The sequence below is a fragment of the Channa argus genome, chromosome 12 (genome assembly GCF_033026475.1).
Source record: "Channa argus isolate prfri chromosome 12, Channa argus male v1.0, whole genome shotgun sequence".
NCBI classification, from domain to species: Eukaryota; Metazoa; Chordata; class Actinopteri; order Anabantiformes; family Channidae; genus Channa; species Channa argus.
This window is the reverse complement of record NC_090208.1, coordinates 23,372,424-23,391,320: the sequence shown is the minus strand read 5'-3', so window position 1 is coordinate 23,391,320 and position 18,897 is coordinate 23,372,424. Positions and strand designations below refer to the sequence as shown.

At 41.0% G+C, this 18,897-nt stretch overlaps 2 protein-coding genes across 10 annotated transcripts in view; one reads left to right on the top strand and one right to left on the bottom strand.

Annotated features, from left to right (window-relative positions):
• LOC137137646 (RAS guanyl-releasing protein 2-like) overlaps nucleotides 1–9,312 on the bottom strand; it is a 36,217-nt gene extending 26,905 nt beyond the window's left edge. The window contains exon 1 of one of the 4 annotated variants that reach the window (XM_067524178.1): nucleotides 8,754–9,312. The gene's annotated coding sequence lies outside the window, so the exon portion shown is untranslated. The remainder of the gene's footprint in view (nucleotides 1–8,753) is intronic. The other 3 variants (XM_067524179.1, XM_067524177.1, XM_067524176.1) reach the window with 3 other exon arrangements.
• Nucleotides 9,313–10,397: 1,085 nt separating this feature from the next.
• alpk1 (alpha-kinase 1) lies at nucleotides 10,398–18,741 on the top strand. 6 transcript variants are annotated; one of them, XM_067525107.1, is made up of 15 exons: nucleotides 10,398–10,542; nucleotides 10,856–10,923; nucleotides 11,115–11,356; nucleotides 11,633–11,787; nucleotides 11,862–12,060; nucleotides 12,358–12,417; nucleotides 12,502–12,588; nucleotides 12,658–12,734; nucleotides 12,824–12,919; nucleotides 13,005–13,109; nucleotides 13,245–15,036; nucleotides 15,840–15,987; nucleotides 16,073–16,235; nucleotides 16,810–16,996; nucleotides 17,115–18,741. In XM_067525107.1, the coding sequence occupies exons 3-15, from the start codon at nucleotides 11,239–11,241 to the stop codon at nucleotides 17,327–17,329; spliced, it is 3,402 nt and encodes a 1,133-aa protein (XP_067381208.1). In that variant the 5' UTR covers nucleotides 10,398–10,542; nucleotides 10,856–10,923; nucleotides 11,115–11,238; the 3' UTR covers nucleotides 17,330–18,741. The 6 variants fall into 6 exon arrangements, with proteins under 6 accessions (XP_067381208.1, XP_067381207.1, XP_067381205.1 ...); XM_067525106.1 differs by having other exon boundaries at nucleotides 11,112–11,356; XM_067525104.1 differs by having other exon boundaries at nucleotides 10,856–11,021.
• The last annotated feature ends 156 nt before the right edge of the window (nucleotides 18,742–18,897 follow it).

Genomic DNA, 18,897 nt, shown 5'->3' with positions numbered 1-18,897 from the left:
CAAAACCTCAGAGAATAAAAACCCCAAGACCAGCGACACCTGGCTCAGACATATTGCTAAAGTCCCAGAGTAGACTGTCCCAAAAGACAGGCCACTGCTTGAATGTCATAATTATAATAGGAAAGAAAGTGGCCTTCACCACATGAGCCATTAATGATGAGAGCTGTCTAAATCTGAGCTGACATCTTTGTGACAAAATTGCATCTGTTTCAGTTCATTATTTCTACTGCTCAGTTCAGCACAGTCTGTCCTCAAGAGCTAAATAAGATTTAAAACTTGCTGCATCCATTACTCAGAGCCATAACACTAAACAAAAACAAAAACCGAAAAAGAAAGAACGGCAGGGGTCTTTTTCTGTACAGCCTAGCAAAGACTAGGCCTGCTTTTTACTGAGTCTAGTCTGGCACTGCAGCACAGATTGTGCCCGACTCGATGATGCCATCTTGCCATCCAGTCAAATACACCATTCATCATCCTGATGACAGGAGCTCTTTGTCACAATCCTGGGAACAATTCTCTGTGCTTTCATGAGAATGCAGAGAGTGATTTATCCTTTACATGCTTCCACCATTATTTAAGTATTTTCTCCACAGCCTGATATCAGGTAGCACAAACTGTGAGAGCTTTGGTGCCATTCTTGGTTGCCTGGTGACAACAATCCAGGGCCATCAATCAGGCAAATTAGGGTGTGGGATAGCGTACAGCAGGGATAAACGAAAGTTGACAGGTGCCCGATCAGTCCTGGTCAGGCAGGATATGCAGTGTGTTGAAGGCCAGACAGAAAAACACCATTTCACTGTTTCTTTAGTTACTTAGCATAAATCTACATAGTCACACCAAGAAGTGAGTAAAAAAAGTTTACATCCCTTTATGTTGAAAAGGCAAAAAGACTAAAGCAAATGTTTTTTTTCATCAACATATTTAATGCACATTCGGATAGTAAAAATGTCCATTTATCATGAGAAGTAACTAAAATGGTCAAGGATAAAATAAACTTTACAGCTAAATCATTTTAATATGTAAAATCAGGTGTCTGATAATAAAACACAGTCAATGTTATGCTTGGTAAGTGGCACCAGGTGTGTTAAGCTGGACTTGCACTTTGAATTTGCAGTGTACAGCAGTTTGCTGTGAGCAACAAAAACAATGGGATCATAAAAACTGACTTCAGAAGATCTAAAGGTGGAGAACAATACAAAAATATTTCAAAGCTTTGAGGGATACGAGTGTCAGCTGTGAAGACCACCACCCAAAAAAGACTCTTCCAAGAATTGGAAGACCAAAAAACATATATTTCTTAAACAGGCACCAGGAAACTTGCTCAAGAGCTATGTAAGAATCCAAAACAAAAAACGGGAGGAACTAACAAAGACCCTCGAGGCAACTGAAATAAAAGCCCACATCTCCACAGTCAAGCATAGTCTGCCCAAGTCTGAATGGTTTGTGAGAAAAGACATAAGGACACATCCTTGGAAGATACTAAGGAGCAAACCCAATGAGCTCTGGTATACGATTGTCTGGTCTTATGAGCCCAAAGTTGAACTATTTAGTCATAATTGACACAGGTATGTGTGGTGAGAAAGAAAACTCCTATGAGTAGAGGAACACCAATCCCACAGTCACTTATGGTGGAGGTTTGCTGATGTTTTGGTGGTGTATGTCGACATAAGGCACTAAAGCTCTGCATAAAGTGGAATGAAAGATGGATGTTCCATAGCCCATCATTAGGAGCTTGTACAGCAGAGCCTCCTGCCATTACTCAAAAAACATTATGAGAAACAATTGTAAAAAAATATAGGAAATCACACATGATGTCCCATAATGCTTTGCATGTTACAACCTTTAAAGATGATTTACAGTTAGAAAACGCACACAAACATTACACTAAAGGATAACAGAGACTAACTTTTGGATTTTCTTGCAAAATCAAACAACACATACTTTATATCCTATGAAGTAAACTTTGTGGATAAAAGCCTTTCATGAATGGCCTTTGTCTGGTGTGAATTAAACAGGGAATTTAATTCCGATCAGACAAAGGCCATTCATGAATAAATCTTCAGTGTTGACAGCACTAGAACTGATTGATGGTTAGACACTGACGAACACACAGATATTGATATCGACTGTTTCTCGCAAAGGGGCTCATTTCCATGACAGTAAATACCCTGAGCTAATGCGCACACTGCATACAGTCATTGATTTAGTTTATAATCCCTCTACTGGCATTTGGGTTAAACAAGTCTGATTGATGTTTTCGTGGATAATGGTCATGTGTAAAAATGCAGATGCACTTATTTAATCTGATTAGATGTTAGGCAGACCCTGAAAAACGTGAATAATCCATTTAGATTCTGCCCTCCACCATTTGTAGAAATTATTAGCTCTACTAAAGCTAAAAGCCAGTTGATGGACCGACTTTGGGCACGAGGATACATCTTTTGAATGCTTGGACAACTATAGTTTGCCATAAAAACGGGTTCCTGGTACATTCATCTTCCATGGATTTGTAACAACGGCTGTTTTTTCTAGAGGTCAAACATTGTCTCCAATACTTTGGTTTATTGCCAAAAATCCGTTCCAGCAAAGTATATTAGTGGAAAAATACTTTTGTCTTACTTTGTAAGACTTTTTTGTTGTACAAATCTTTGTTTCCTGTCAAGGAGGAAGTTTCTTTTCTTGTTTGCCTGTTCCCTGCTGTTACTCCATTTTACAACGAACTGCAGTATTATTCTACCAGAGACACAAGTGGACATGGAGTAACCATAAAAACTGTGGCACAAAAGGTAAAGTGTGTTTAAGTGTAAAGTATAAAGTCTGGTAGAATCAGACATCTTATTTTGCAATGGTTAATATTATTAATTTTTCAAATTTTTCAAAGATGATTATCGCATTAAGCTTTTCTTTCTAGATTTATCCGTTCGTTCTGTCTTTCTGAGGCCATGTGGATAGAACTACAAGACCAAAAAACCCACACAAACACCACTTCTTCATATTACACACACAACACCCTTATCTTTGGACCAACACCCCCTAGTTTGTTTCAGGAAGTTGTACCAAGGGTGCTGAATGATGGGACAGATATAGTTCACCAGAGGGGCCTACAGAGCGACTGCTGGCAGGCTCTATTTACAGACTGCAGGGTACTGAGAGCAGGAAGGGAAACATTTCCTTTTCCCTGGACACGCAGAATGCCACATCGGTGGGGGGGCACCGGCTGCAAACTGAGATTAGCTGCTACAGTTGCTCCTTAGGGAGGGCGAGAGGATGCGGAGGGAGGAGAGGAGGAATGGGAGAATAGGAGATAACAGCAGAGACTGGGAGGCGAAAAGCAAGTGTACTGTATTTTTCCCTCGGCTCAGTCAAACATGGAAAGAGATTGCTGGCTAAAATAGTGAGGGAGGGTTCGTATTGATAAAAACACTGCAAGGAAAAAAACTCTTAGAATCAGTCTCCAAACAAATGGAAGTAGTCCTACTAATTCTGAATATGTAAAAGAGAGCAGATTTTAGATTTTAGGGGAATAGACTGAAGTACGAGGAAAAATGTCTAGATTTCACAATGTCTTGCTGAGACATAGCAGCTGCCAGAGTGTGGTGTTTTATTACGTCCTCCAAAATGAAAAAGTCTTGCATCCGGTTCCACATCTGGCACCCTCTCATATCTCACATTTCAACCTTCTCACTTCAAATAAAAAAGGGTACTGTGAGAAAAAGGGCACTGCTCCAGTCTGCCGGCCTCCGAAACGCAACAGTGTGTCGTTGTTGCTCCACTGTTTTTAGTGCTTTGTTGGGAGGCTTCCTGCTCAAACTTCTGTCCCTTTACCAGATGTGAAAGTTTGCTTCATAACAAATACCGGAAGGGTGTGTTGTTATTCGTGTGTGAAATGTGGCAACTATAGTCTATGTGCAAGTCCACACTATGTAAAAATGTGTTATTAACACTCATGTAGACAGTGGGTGTGGGTGCAAGGAGCATTCATTCATTTTCATACATGAGACTTTTTCCATGTTTTCTTTGTCTACATTAGATCTTTCCCTCATTTGTGCCGGCACACATAGATCTCTAGCTATGTGATGAGTGAAACATGAGGTCGCATGACTCATCTGCGTAAAAGAACAAACGTGACACACCATCTTTTGCTATAGTTCATCTCATAGCAGTTTAAGTGATTCCTGCCAGCTGGTCAGGGTTCATTTTCCATGTCCTGCCATGCTGAAGTCAGGGATCTCACTTCCTGTTGTTACAGAAGGTTTTATCTTGACTTGACAAATTCCATGTACCAGTAGGGGAAGGGCATGTATCCACAAATGAGGAAAACATTAGCTTTAACAAAAGAACGTATTGACGGACAGGTTTAGGACTATATTGTTTCAGTTCAATCAATTACGCATATATGAAGTACTGTATGACCAAAAACCAAGTGTTAAAACATTGCTGACCCGTATCTTCCAAGAATCCCTGCAAACTCTCCAGTTCTCATGCTGAGGTAAGATGACGGGCCTTATACTGTATTTACCAAACATGTGTGAGGGTGATAGCTATGGTCTCATCTAACTCCCTGCCAAAAAATAAATAACAAAGCGTATTTCGAGGAGTAGTAGTGATTAGAGTAACACAATTCAATTACGGATGCATGCGCTTTCATCATGACATGAAAGACACTGAAAGAAAATACAGTGCACATTCAGGTTCCAAATTATTATGTTTAGTTCTATTTAGGAGTCGTACACTTAGCAATTATTTCCAATACAAATGCAAGCAGGTCCAGTTGCCTGCAGACACCAGAGGACCACCTTCTATGCAGAAAAAAACAAGTCTATGGTTAGACTCATATCAAGAGATTCTGAATCCTTTATTTTCACAAACTCAGGTTTTCTAAGATGCATCCAGGGTAAACACACTGTACAACTGGAGATTCATTTGTTTTTTAGTGTGTACTGGTTTTCTGCTTCATTTCCTCCTGACTGTGCTCACAGAGTTATGCAGTGGTGTTACACAACTGTCATTCTGAGCTACTTTCAAGTTATGTGTGATTGCTGCAAGTTTCACATTCACTCAGCCCCATTCTTCATTACCCCCACAGGTATTGTAACAGCATTACCTCTGGCTAGTTCCTGTTTATGTATTCCTCCGTAAAACAGCTCGCATCCCTCAGCAGACCACAAGCCCCACAATTTCCTGTCATCATAATGCACCATTCATTATGCGCATTTTGATATAAAAAAAAAAAAAAAAAAGCGTGAGAGATTACCAATTGCAAACAGTATGAAAACAAAGGGAGTGACACAAATGCACTTTTTGATTGCAGGTGCAGGGTATCACAGACATTGCACTCAGCCCTTTTTCAATTCCCTTTCTGAAAGTGAGGCACACCCAACACCTGTAACACAAAGTGATGCCAGTCAGCTGAAACCTTAACTAATCACAGCAGTGCAGTCAGTGTTTGCTAATACACTGCCTTTAGTAATCACTAAGACACAGCAGCAGTGGGTTTTGATCCTCCCTTGCACCAGTCTCATCCACTACTGTGGTTCACCCTGATTCCTTTAATTCAAACTACAAATGATTGTACAGCTCTTCAGGTCCAACACTTTCCCCTCCCAGGTACCTTGCTCGCCTAAGGTTTCCCGTGTGCTGCTGCATCTTCCGCACTCCAGCTATGCCTTTAAAGGTGAGGAGAGCAGAGTCCACTGACAGAGTGATATTTTACAGGGCCTGTGCCCTTTCATGGGAGTTGAAGAGGTGACAGAAGAAGAGAAGGGACATTACTTAGAGACACATGCTTTACTTTTTGCAATTCTGAAATAGTTATTTGTTCTTTGCACCATTAGACATAACAAAGACGTCTCATGCACTCACAATTAAGCTTTTTCACACGGTAGGTCTTAATGTTCAATTGAAATTTGCTTAGTCAGAGCTAAAATGTTTGTGGTAATGGTTTAGATTGAAGTGACATCTAAGTGACACAGTCAAACTGTGGCACATCCTCCCCAGCTTGATTACAAAATGTTTCCTCGAGTTTGGCTTCACCAGAATTTTCTCTTTAAATGATGTGTGAGGTGTCAAATGGTAACTGGTCCTGACAGTAAATACATGCACAAGGAAGTAAGACATTAAAACAAAAATAACTATCAATGTCAATCCGACTGTTGCCACATTGTTAAAGATTAGATATTACCAAGTGACCAAGACCTGATCTTGAAAATCAGGTGAGTCACTTGGGGCTAGACAGTCAAATTTAGGCCAGTCACTTAGTGACGATAGTTTTGGATGCTTTGTTGTTACGAGTTTTAGCATAACTGTCATCCTACGAAGTTAGTGGGAGTCGAAGCAGAACGGATTCCAGTTCTGCCTACACTGTGTGTCTTTAAGTTCTCCTATCTGGCCTTCAAATCAGTTAGAAACACGCTGCTGTGGTTATCGTAATTCCACAGTGACACTAAGTATCTCACATTTTAAATAAATGACTCCAATTATACTTAGTGTGAAGGTGAGGTAGCAGGAAAAGTGTGAAAGAATGATACGGCCAATTGGGAGCGTAATACAGGGGCCATGGGATTGGAGGGGATTAGATAATGAAATATGAGGCATGGAAGACGGAGGACAGAAGCAGAGAGTGCATTGGCCCAAACACCCCAGCGTAACTGGATGGCAAACATCCAGCATACGTGTCTGGGCCGCTGCTCTCGTCTGCTCTCTGTAATTATTTTCATCTTTGCTTGATTTTCCTCTTGCGTAGATCGATTGTTGTTTCCCTCATCCTCACTCTGTCTTTCTGTTCGGCCTCATAGTTTATTCCTTCCTCCTCCCCCTCCTCCCCCTCCTCCCCCTCCCCCTCCTCCCCCTCCTCCTCCTACCCCTCCTCCTCTCCCCACATTTCTTGCTGTTGGTCCTCTGGCATTAAGCAGCAGTCATTCACAATGGATCCAATTATGTTTGGCTTTCCTATTAAGTGCAACACTGCAGCAGGTTGAGGTGGAGGGGGGTGGCTAGGGGTGAAGTTAAATATCAAGGGTGGGCGCTTCAGAGGCCTGAAGTAATTACACTGCGGCATCCGAGAAAGGAAAGGAGGAACACAGATGCAGACGCTTTTCGAAACTTATTTCTGCTTGGTTTTACCACTATTTTGTGGGCGCTTTGCATCACTGAAAATCTTTCTCTTTAAACTGCTGCATCTTTCAAGTCAAGCACCTCTTCACTAGTTGGAATGCGTGAGATCACCATGGCCATGTGTTAGTTTGAGGCACCTCATTATTAAATAAGCCAATCTAATGCCCTCAGCCTATATTTATATGTTCTTATGTGACAGATTTGTCTGAATTTGCAGTGTACCTATGATGGCTAATGTTGAGTGCTGCCTGATTTGCATTCCCTGAATCAGATGAGCAAGTGCACACAGAGCAACCTTGTCCAATATTCAAAACAGGAACTGTTATTCAGCAACATGCAACCACACCGAAACCTGTGAAGTGACTTTTCTGTCTTCTGCTCAACTCTAGCTGAGACCAAGCCTTTCAAATGTCCAGACAGGCAGCCAGTCACAGCTTACAAGTCAAATCCCACTGCTCTGACACTAAAACATGGCTGGATAAGACAGGGCTGAAGTCACCATAGAGGCCGCAGTGCAAGTAATCAGCAGCCCTGACACTCAAAGATGCCTCCTAATCCCTGCTGCTTCGAGGGCGGTGGGAAATCACCACAGTCTGACAGCGGCAGCCTGTATGGGGGAACAGGTAATGAGGGGGGGATTGAACAAAAATAAAGTGAGCGAGCCAAGTCTGCCTTCTCGCTTTTGTAATTCAGCAGCCAAGGCTGAATCACAATAGGTTAATTCTCCTCACCACACAGGTGATCACTGCTTATTAGCAGAGCTGCCGTGGTCCTAAAAGTGAGTGTGTGTGTGTGTGTGTGTGTGTGTGTGTGTGTGTGTGTGTGTGTGTATGTACGTAATTTGATGGACACCTCAGCTAACTCTCTGCCATAAACAAGGAGGGCTGAAGCTGCAGGTTCAACTTGAGCATGTCAACACACTTGTTGATCATCATTCTCATCCCAGTCAAAGCAGGATGAAGACCCTGCCCCACCCTCAATCTAATTTTAGGAGCAGGCACACACACATCCTTCTCACATCCTCTTATACTCTGACATCGCATTCATTTGTAGGGAATTAATATCACCAGGAGAGATGTGAAAATTGTATGCCACGTGGTAATAAAGGTAATATATTCATTCACCCATCCCGTCATCAAGACATTTATTTGTTCATGAGACGCAGACAAACTGCCACTGAGCAGTTGTTGCCACCCTGAAGTGCCTGCTTTGTAAAAAGCACCATCATTAACATTGCTGAATAAGTAAATCTATCTGACAGCTGCAGGATGCAACTCGTGTTCTTTCAAGTCTGCACACAAAGGCTCTTAGTACTTTTAGCAACCCAAAGTTAAAAACTGCATCCATGACTCTGTGTCAGCGTGTCATTCTCAGGCTCACATCGCTGTGGTTAATGGTGCAAGCAGTGAGTCTTCAACAATGTGTAGCCTACTGTTGCAATACTACAGTAGACTTCACACACTAATTAACAAAAACGGATCAACTAGAAACGGTTCGGTACACAGATGCGTCGCTGTGGCAGATTTCTTAACAAATATTTGATCTTTTGATTCCTGTCATGGAATCAAAACTAAATCTCCAAATGAGCTCCAAATGGCCTCAGTTTTGCACGAACATGGAAGTTATGGTAAATTTCTTACCTTTACAGTTTGAAGGGTCCCATGCTCTGAGAAGAGAGGCTACCGTGACAACAGATGTGGAGTGAGCTACGAGGTGAAAAGCTTCATATCACCAGCACCACCGAACTCTCAACGCCTGCTTGGCTACAAAGTGGGGAACACCAGTTTCTGCGGTGATCGAAACCCACAGGAAGTCATCAAAGAGATAAGGCTCGGATCCTTCTCAGGAGTTAATGCTGGCGCTCCTCTCAATGGGCTATGCGGGTATTTTCACGGCACATTAACCCCACAACGCGCTCTCAAGTTAGGGATGTGATGTGTGTTGGAGCAGCACAAGCAGCTGAGCTCAGTCATGTGGTCGCAGCTGGAACGCGTGTCAGCCTTCTGCTCATGTTCCAGCTGTGCAGCGCCCAGTCACACCGCAGAGCCACAGTCCCGCCTATTGGTAGCGTCCCAGCAGCACCACAGCGTGTCCACATGCTTTTTGTGTACAAGCAATTACGCACGATTACACACCATAACAATCGCTCTCTCGGCTGGTCTGTGATACCGATGCGTCTTGCCGGTTAAAATTACTTCCTAAATATCGTCATACATGTCTGCACTAACACTTTCGTGGTGCCTTCAAATGCCCCTCATAAACTTGAAGAACGCAAACATATTGCCGAGTGTTCGAGTGTTCGTTTTACCTCAATAACATTGTGCATCTCAGTATTTTTATTTCACTAATAAAGAGTGGTAAACTGTGAAAATCTGTCATTATTGATGCATTTTACATAATATCTAAACACCTCAAATTTTCAGTCTGAGAATTTAAGTATAGTTCAGTTAACAAAAACTCACTGAAAAATTAATTGTGCACACATATATCTGCAGTAAGAACTACATATTAAATATCTGCATAGATTATGTCAAGGGGTTGAAGAAAATCCAGACAGACCGGCTGTCGTAAGCTGACACATATTGGCCCACTAGGAAAATCCTGAACTGGGATTTCCGCCCATGGTTGTCATAGGATATGGTTCTTCCAGTCTTCGTAAAGGCAAATGTTGCATTCAGGCATGTGGGAGCTTCTCATGAGCTTATGTGGCTGGTGATGACTTACTACCTTTGTGAGGGGTGGCGATGAATGCATTTCTGAGAATGGTTTAGGCTGTGTCACTATGAAGCTGTGTCGCAAAACAATAATAATTTTGGAAAGATAAAATAAACAAATATTAAACAGTATATGTGTCTATGCTTACCTACTCACTTTGACAGGTGCTTTGGCAAATGTGTCAAACTTGAGATTGACTTTTTGTGCCGAAACACAAATTGGGGCAAAGTTTAGCTTTAAATTTTCATTTGGTCAATAGAAAACCCATGTAGATTAAAGAGAAAAAAAAAAATATGCCGTTCACGATGGGCTTTAAAGCGCACATGCTTTTAGCAGTAAGAGAAACCTTAGCAAACACGGGGAGAACATGTAAAATCCACACAATAAGTCTTTAGTTTAATGCTAGTATTGTTTCAAGACATTTTTCAGCAAATATTTTATTTTTATCCACTTAGTGATTCACTAAACACGACTAATTGTATTTAGTCGTGCTACACCTTCGAGCAAAGTTGATATTTCCGAGAGATGTGAAGGCAGCATCGTAAAGTCCCGCCCCTTACAGGAAGAAAACGACCACTGGAAGACACCTTAGGTGCTGTTAATGTACCCACTGTATACTTCATTTATCAGACACTGGAACAACAAACTATTCTCTTAGGATTGTTTTGTTTCTTTAATAAAGAAATAATTGGTTTAAACGTGTCGACACTTACGGTAACGTTACTCCGCATGGAGTTTTCTTTAATCTTCTTGACTATCTTTTATTGTTTAGCACACTGCGTTTATAAACCATTTGTAAAAGGATAAAGTAGACTTAGAATTGCTCCCTATATCACAGCATTATAGTCTACAATGTTGTATATTTTCACTTAGTCCCTTTTTCCTGAGGTTGACACTAATTTTATACATCTCAAGTAACTTAGAGAGAGTTTGTTGTGAGCGATAAATAAATGTATATTCAATTACATGAAAGTAAGGGTCAGTATTTGGTGTTTAATCACTATTCACTATGTGTTTATTGTTACAGACACTTTTTCTCTCTCTTAAACTACTACAAACTGAGCTTCCTTACCTGACCAAGCTTCATGAACTAAGGTGCTGATGTATTTCTATAAAGTAACAAGAATCACACCCATATGCATTTTATTTTGGAGAAAACCCAGGACTTTGTTTTACGTTATGGTATTTACCAGGTAAACTTGGTGATTTGAAATGCAGTTGATTTATTGATTAATCGTGTTTGGAAATTTGCAAACAGTCATGGTGTTGCAATCATTTCTCAGCAGCACTCCAGTCATTCAGTGGGATTCCCCTTGCTAAATCTCAGCAGTATAAGAACAGAAGTGAAGAGGCAAAGAAGGACCAACATCATTTCATCCCAGACAACAACTTTAGCTTCTGTTTAGAAGCATGGACAGCCGTGAGGTGGGGGATTTAATGGAGGAGTGCCTCAGAGCAGCAGAATCAGCAGCTCTAAAGTCCACACAGCCAACGGAGGCTGAGAGGCTGAACTACTGTAGCTGCAGAGGTCAGACACAAGATGGGGATATTGGGTCAATATGCATCTGGGCAGGGAAGGAAGTGAGATTAGAATTTGAGTGAGGATCAGAGGCAAATGGACTGTTTCAATTGTAAAGAAGAAATGCATTCATCAATAATCTGATGCCTTTTAGTAGTACAAACTTGGGTAGTTGTAGTAGTATCAAAATAAAAAATTCTGGAAGTTGGAAAGGAATAAATTGTTCCTTTAGTAAAAGTTTCCTTTGTGTTCTAAACACAGTTTTCCTTGTCTTATGTCCCATAGATTCTCTTTGTGTAGAACTGGCCTCTCTGCTGCAGGAGGCAATGGAGATGAAGTGGCCCTTTGTGCCGGAGAAGTGGCAGTATAAGCAGTCAGTCAGTTCTGATGATAAGACCAATCTCAGTGACCTCATCAGCAAGCACCTTCTTGAGCTACTGGTAAGTAGTGTAGCTTCCCTACAGTATTATAGCAAAACACTGTATGTTAACAATATATTTTCCTTTGTTGCCAGGCTGTTTTAAAGGCTTCCATTGTGGCTCAGCAGACCTCCACAGCCCAAGCAGTGGTCTTCTTAGTGGACCGCTTCCTCTATTGGACCGATGAATCCATGCGGCTGCTGAAGATCACCAAGCTGCTCCACAGACACAACCGTGATGCCCCCGTGGCCCCCCAGCTGGTCATCCGACAGGCCAGGGTGTACCTCAACTCTGGTAGAGAGGGGTGGGGTTATGTGCATATGGAACTGGTGATAACAATATATTACTGTTTTTAGTCTTGTGTGGAGCCACTGGCACTAGATAAATGTGAACTGATGAGTAACACTGTGCCTCATCATTGTTTAGGGGAATCATAGTGATAGATGCAAACTCACAGCATGTGAATATTACTTATATCATCATCACTAAAAATTGTATTTAAATACATTATCTTTTATATATGCATGTGTTTAGTGTTTGGTGTGCATGTGCAGTGCAAAAATGAGAACATAATCATCATTTTCCCTACAGGCAAACTGCAGAAGGCAGAATACATCTTGAGCAGCCTGATTAATAACAGTGGGGCTACAGGTGAGTGTTTTCAGTGTTGTCATTGGAGGATTATACTATCTACTACAAGCTAAATATGATGAAATGTTCATTCTTCATATACAGGTTGTTGGGTGTACCATTCTGAAAGTGACAAGGTTCTAGTTCAGGCTGTCAGTGTGCAAGTCCGTGGAATGATTCTGCAAAAGCTAGGTAAGATCAATTGTACTGTATGAATAAGTAGGCACGGTTATTATTCACAAACTCTGTGCTGTGTTTCAGGACTGTGGCTGGAAGCTGCGGAGTTAATCTGGGCTTCTCTGGTTGGCTACTACTCACTTCCTCAACCTGATAAAAAGGTTTCTCAGGCTTTGTTGTTGCAGTTGCCACATTTTGAGCTTTTAAAAGTGCACAAGTTTTTCATCCTACATGTGTGTTCATTTTATAGGGCATTGGAACTTCCCTTAACATACTGGCCAACATATTCCTGTCAATGAATGATGAGGACTTCCACGCTTTTAGGACTAATCCAGATATTGAATTGGTAAGTGCAATGTCAATATCGATGCAAGATGTCTTATAGGTTTTTATTGTAATATTTTCTCTGTGTTGCCGCTTTTTTGGAGCAGTCTGCACTTGGGGATGTGAGTCATCGTCTACTTTCAGCAGCCCAGGCAGCAAAGATGGCAGTGATATATAGCCAGTACACTTCACTCTATGTGTTGACCAATGTGGTAAGACATTATACTATTGATCTCTGGAAAGACTCATTGTCACTTGGAATTGTTGTTCCACAACAGAGACTAGTAAGGTAGCTGAGAGAACTGACCAATAGAAATGTCTACTAATGGACTTTTCTTTTGTTCTAGGCAACTCAAGGAACCTGCTTGTTATCATACAGTTTCTCAGTGCAGTGCCCTGAGTCTCAAAGACGGTCTTTTCTCCTGAATGCTATAGAGGCATTTGCAATTGGCCTGCTCACCAGAACAGAGGGTGACCTGGTCACCAGCAAGCAGGAGCTTCACACCTTCCTCAAGGCTGCCTATTCCATGACTGTTGCTCACAAATGGCTTGGCACTCCTCAAAAAATTGTTGTGCAGGCAACACATGTTTGCCGGAAAGCTTTAGCAGTTTTCTATGATTACTGCCATGCAGATACTAAAGATAGAGATAGCCTCTGTGCTGAAATCATGCATCTGGTTGCCCAAGTCAAGCTTCTGTTGCGAGTGGAGCCTTTCCTAAATTCAGACAAGGGGTCTTTCATTCCTGATAGCTACAGAAACATCAAAGACATAACAGTCAATTTTACTCTGGAAGGTTTCTCTAAGATGATGCAGAGATTCCACAAATATCATGATTCACTGTGCAAAACCAGCAACTCCAAGTGTAACAGGACAAAAGACGAGATAGAGGGACCAAGGTTGTGTATAACTGCACTGGGGACAACCATTGGTACTCTCAACACAGAATGTAGCACTGAGGCCTCCATAGTGTCTAAATATAATCCCAAAGGTTCAAATTCATCTGCTGTGTATCCACCTCAACAGCCTGACCTTTGTACCACTCTAGAAAGTGCAGATGACCTTGGTTCTTCGTGGCAGAACTTCTCCCTGAGTGGTTCAGGTTCTCCTCGGCCAAGCAACAGCAGCTACACTGGAAGTATTCCTAATAATGTTGAAGCAAATCAGAATCAGACTTGTCTGACCACTGAGGTTGTGGATGAAATGTCAAATGACAAGCTGCAAACCACTGACAAAAAAAAGAAGAAAAACATGCATGACTGTGAGTCCACTGTCAGTTCCCATACAGCCCCAAGAGTTACAAAACCCTCCACTTCCTCATCTATTGGGAGCAGTAATACAGGAAAGTTTGAAGTGATACAAGCCAGAATTGAGACACTGGACACTGTGGAGGATTGGATGGCTGATGCAAGTGTGGCACAGAAACCATCAGTAGCCGAAGGAGCACCACAATCCTTATCCCAGCTAACTCTCAGAACATCCTCCAGCTCACTCAGTGACAGTTTCAATTCCCAGTCATCATGGGAGAAAATCTCAGCTGAACTAATGTCCCCCATAAACAGGAAACCTCAACCAACTAATCTATTTAAAGCAGGAACTGGTCAAAGCAGTTCAGATTCCGATGGGAGCTTCTTCCTTTTGGAAACTGTTGATCCTGAAACCAGTGATTCAGCCCATGATTCTATGTACAAAATCAGTACATCTGGAGGGAAATTGGAACCTTCCCCTAAGCCACAGCCTCAGGAGAGGCCTAAAGTTCATCTAGAAATGGACACTGAGATTGACTCTGTATCTGTAAAACCTGATGCCAAGAACAGTGTAACAACCCCACAGCCAAACCTTTCCCAGTGTGCCTCCACTGAAGCTTCCACAGAGAGTTCATTTGAGATGTTGGAGGACAATCCAAAGATTCACAAAAGTATAGAAACAGAAAAAGAGACTGTGCCTCAGAAGAAGAACCCTTTGTGCTTCAGCTGCCTAAAGCACAACACTCTAGGTGGTGCTGTTCCTAAGAGGCAGTATTCTTTGTCACATCAGGATTACCAGGCCCTGCTTGCTGGAGTTTGCAGTGAATGTCTGCTGAAGAGATTGGAAAGTAACACAACACAATTCAAGCTTAAGGAACGCAGAACTGCACACAGTAAGTTTGAATTCCAGACTACAGTCTACATTTTGTTTTGTCACTAGCAGCATGACTTCATGGATAGCAGTGGTGGTTGGTCAGACTTTCACTTTGGTCTACAGTGAAATACATTAACAGCTGGAAATTACGTACATGGTCTCCAGAGGATGAAGCCAGATGACTTTATTGATATCTAGACATTTATTCAATAGGCCCCATGAGGTTGACATTTTTAAGTTTTAACTAAATGTCTAAACAACTAATTACATTGATTATCATCAATTCGGAATAGCATTAGTAGTACAGAGAGGATAAACTGTATTGACTGGAAGAAAGTAATTGTAATTGTTGACTAATCTACATGTGTAAAAAACTACTGAATGGAATAACATGATATTTGTTACCATCATTCAAGAACTCCTCAGGTCATTTCCCCTTTAATTTAGTGTCATAATCAGTCTAGACGGTATGAGTAAAAGTACTAATCATTTACTTCAAATACAAAAGTAAAAGTACTCCACTGAGAAAATAATGTGTTTTAAACAATGGTAATTATGACAAAAAATGTACAGTAATTAATATAAACCACTCTCGGTGGTTAAATCATAATTATACATCATCATTTACTAGTTCAGAATATTTTTCTATAAAAACTGGCAGGTTTTGGTAATATTACGGCTGTATGTCTCAGTATATTCTGAATCGACCGTAACGTGCTTAAATTGCTGGGAGCTTTTATGCCTTTAGAATCCACTTTCCATCCACTTGGTAAAGATGTATAAAACACTGACTTCAACTAATGTGTTCATCCTTTTTTCTAGGTGCCCTGCATTTAAAATTCTCCAAAGCAACAGGTCTGTGGACAGCCAGGGAGACATGTGTTTACATTGGAGAGTCAATGGGGATGGAGGGCAAGCAGAGAACAGCGATATGGGTACAGTTTTTACATCAGGAGGAGAGATTAAGCAGGTACACAGCTACACATCATAGACATAATGTAAATTTGATGACAATTAGTCCTGCGTGTATTTAATATGTATATTATTGTCCTTAGTTATGTGGGGAAAGATTATTTGAAGCCAAAGCAGATCCAGTTTCACCTGAAGGATGTGGAGAGACAGATGACAGCCCAGTACTATGTGACTGAGTTCAATAAAAGCCTGTACGACAAAGAAGTCATGGCACAGATCTTCTTCATTCCCTCCGAAGCTCTGTTGGTAAGGCCAAATAATAGAGATGAAGAGAATGGAAAAGATGAGCTAAACATTAAAAAAAATCAATAAAAGTTTACTTCATTTAGAGTGACTCCAGATAGCAGAGGTCACATTAAGATAATCCTCATTAACTAGAAACACTGCTTTAACAGCACCCCTTAGACATGTCCTCATGTTCATGAGTAAACAGCAGAGACAGCACAGTGTACGATTGCCTGCAGCAGCCTTGAAGCACTTTTGGTTTGAATATACACCTAACATCCTCCAGTTGTTAGTTTACAGTGAGAAATATCCTCTCGTGACGGTAGAAGAACCAACATTTTCTTGGCTATTGACTTTTAAAGGTAATAGCTTATAAAATAGGACACTATGACACAAATAGCAGCCGGACGGCGTCTACTTTCCTCAGAATGAGTAAGACATGAATGAATGAGAGCAAACCACAAAAAGTGTTTCATTGATTTACTTTTTTTATGCTGTAATCTCACAGATTCATAACTGCACCCTTGTTGCAATGTTAAATTAGATTAATTTAAATTAGTCGGCCAAATATATCTTAATGTCCTCTTGTGAATAGATTTTGGATGGAAATGAGATTGTGGGCTGTGTAACGGTGGAGCCCTACATGCTCGGAGAATTTGTCAAAATGACCAACAACACTGGAAAGAAGGACAAACGTTTCCAGGCTACAGAATATGGTCTGGCCTTTGGACACTTCACCTACCTGCTCTCTGACTGCCAGGAAGTTGTTGTAGACCTTCAAGGTGAGTGTGTGTGTTTTTTCTCATCACTGAAACCAGCTTGTGTGTGGGTCTGTGTGTGGTGATTGTCCATAGTTTGTCACATAACAGAGACCATCATCTTCCTTCATTTGTTGTACAGGATGGGTGACAGCCAATGGTAAAGGACTGACCTACCTCACTGACCCCCAGATACACTCCACCAAGACCCCCAGAGGCCCTTCCAACTTTGGTGGCAGAGGTCTTAGGTATTTCTTGGAAGAACAACATGGACCAGAGTGCAATAGCATTTGCCAGCTGCTCAAATTACCTCCAGTGCTCAGAAAACCTGAATCTTTGAGGACTTACAGATTTTGAATGGGTGTTGAATTCAATATGTTTGTATTCACATTTAAATGAGAAATGTATGTCTTTATAGATTGGACATAAATGTATTTTTTTTTACTAACAATGTACTGTACTTTAGTACTTTTCATATTCTATCTTGTGTTTGTTGTGTACAGCTTATCTAAATCACATGTTTTTTAGTTACTCAGTCCCTGTTATCTTTGATACAGTACAGATTTTCCAGCATGGACCAGTCTTGAAGAGATACAAGTAGTGATAACAGAATTCAGGTTGTTGAAACAAAGACTTAAAAGTTACATGTCAGAGGTTCCAAGAGGCTAATTAGGCTGTGATGTTAGGGAGGCCAACAACAATCACTTCTTTTGTACTGTTGATAAATTACATTTTTTTCCAGCCAAGGATAAAATTAGTGTCCGTTATTAGGATTCAGTTCAAATGAGCATTGTCAGCATAACTGTGAAACATCATAAAGAGACATTGTGTTTATAGAACACATAGCCTCAGGGAAGCATATGCAAACTAAATAAAACGGGCCCTAAAGTGGCACTCTGAGGTACTGAGGTACTCCACAGGTGACAAAGGTCTATGAGGAGAAGAGGCTCCCAGTCTTAACAGAGAAGGCCCTGTCTCTTAGAAGCCACCTTAGGGCCTCCTCATATACAAGCACAAAACCTTGTGCTTTCAGCCTCTCGTGCACCTTTCTTTTCCATCATTAGACAGTAGCAAATTGCAGTTTAATGTATATTGTTGGTGTTGTGTAATGTTGAAAAATGGCATGTAAATTTGCATAAACAAAACAAGCGATGTTTTCGGTGGTTGGCTTAGAAAGCAGTTTCAGAGATGCAGTCTCCGAACACACCTTGAATCAAAGTGTACTCTATGTACTTTTGCTGTTACTTAAACAGACATTAAAATGATTGCCAAACAAGCACTGTTTGGAAAAATACACTCGGGGTGTCTTTTGTCAGCATTAAGGCCCAGGGCGAGTCCTGGTGCTGTTAGCACCTTAGTTTTTTGACTTTACCTCGAAAGAAAAAAGGTAATGACAGCTGTAATAGTCCTGGGCTGATACTGAACATACTTTCACTGTAGATTATGTTTGTTGTCTAAAAAATTATTTATGTTAATAAAAACACTGTAATGTGAGTCATACTGTAATGTGTCAGTTTTTCACACAAATTGGAAAAACATACGAGCATCTTGCCGCCTTGTGACAGCCACAGACATAAGTTACTGAAGACGAGCTACATTCTTGTTTGTCAAACAGTCTGGCTGGTTTGTGATATTGCTTGAAACAAATTTTGTACTAGATTGTGAGAAATTGCAAAGATGTAAAGATCATATGTGATTATATTTGTGTGTACGTGTCAGCATTTTGAACTAGCTCTAAGTGTGTTAAAGGTGATTGATTCATACCCATGTAAAGACCTAGAATGACTTTTTAACTACTGATGTTGATATGACTCTCAAGCAGACCACAGAGAAAACCCCAAAGTTTATGACAAACTTTAAAGCTGGATGTTTTGACACAGCCATATTTTCACTAATTTCCCTTCCCTACATTCTGACAAGAGTGT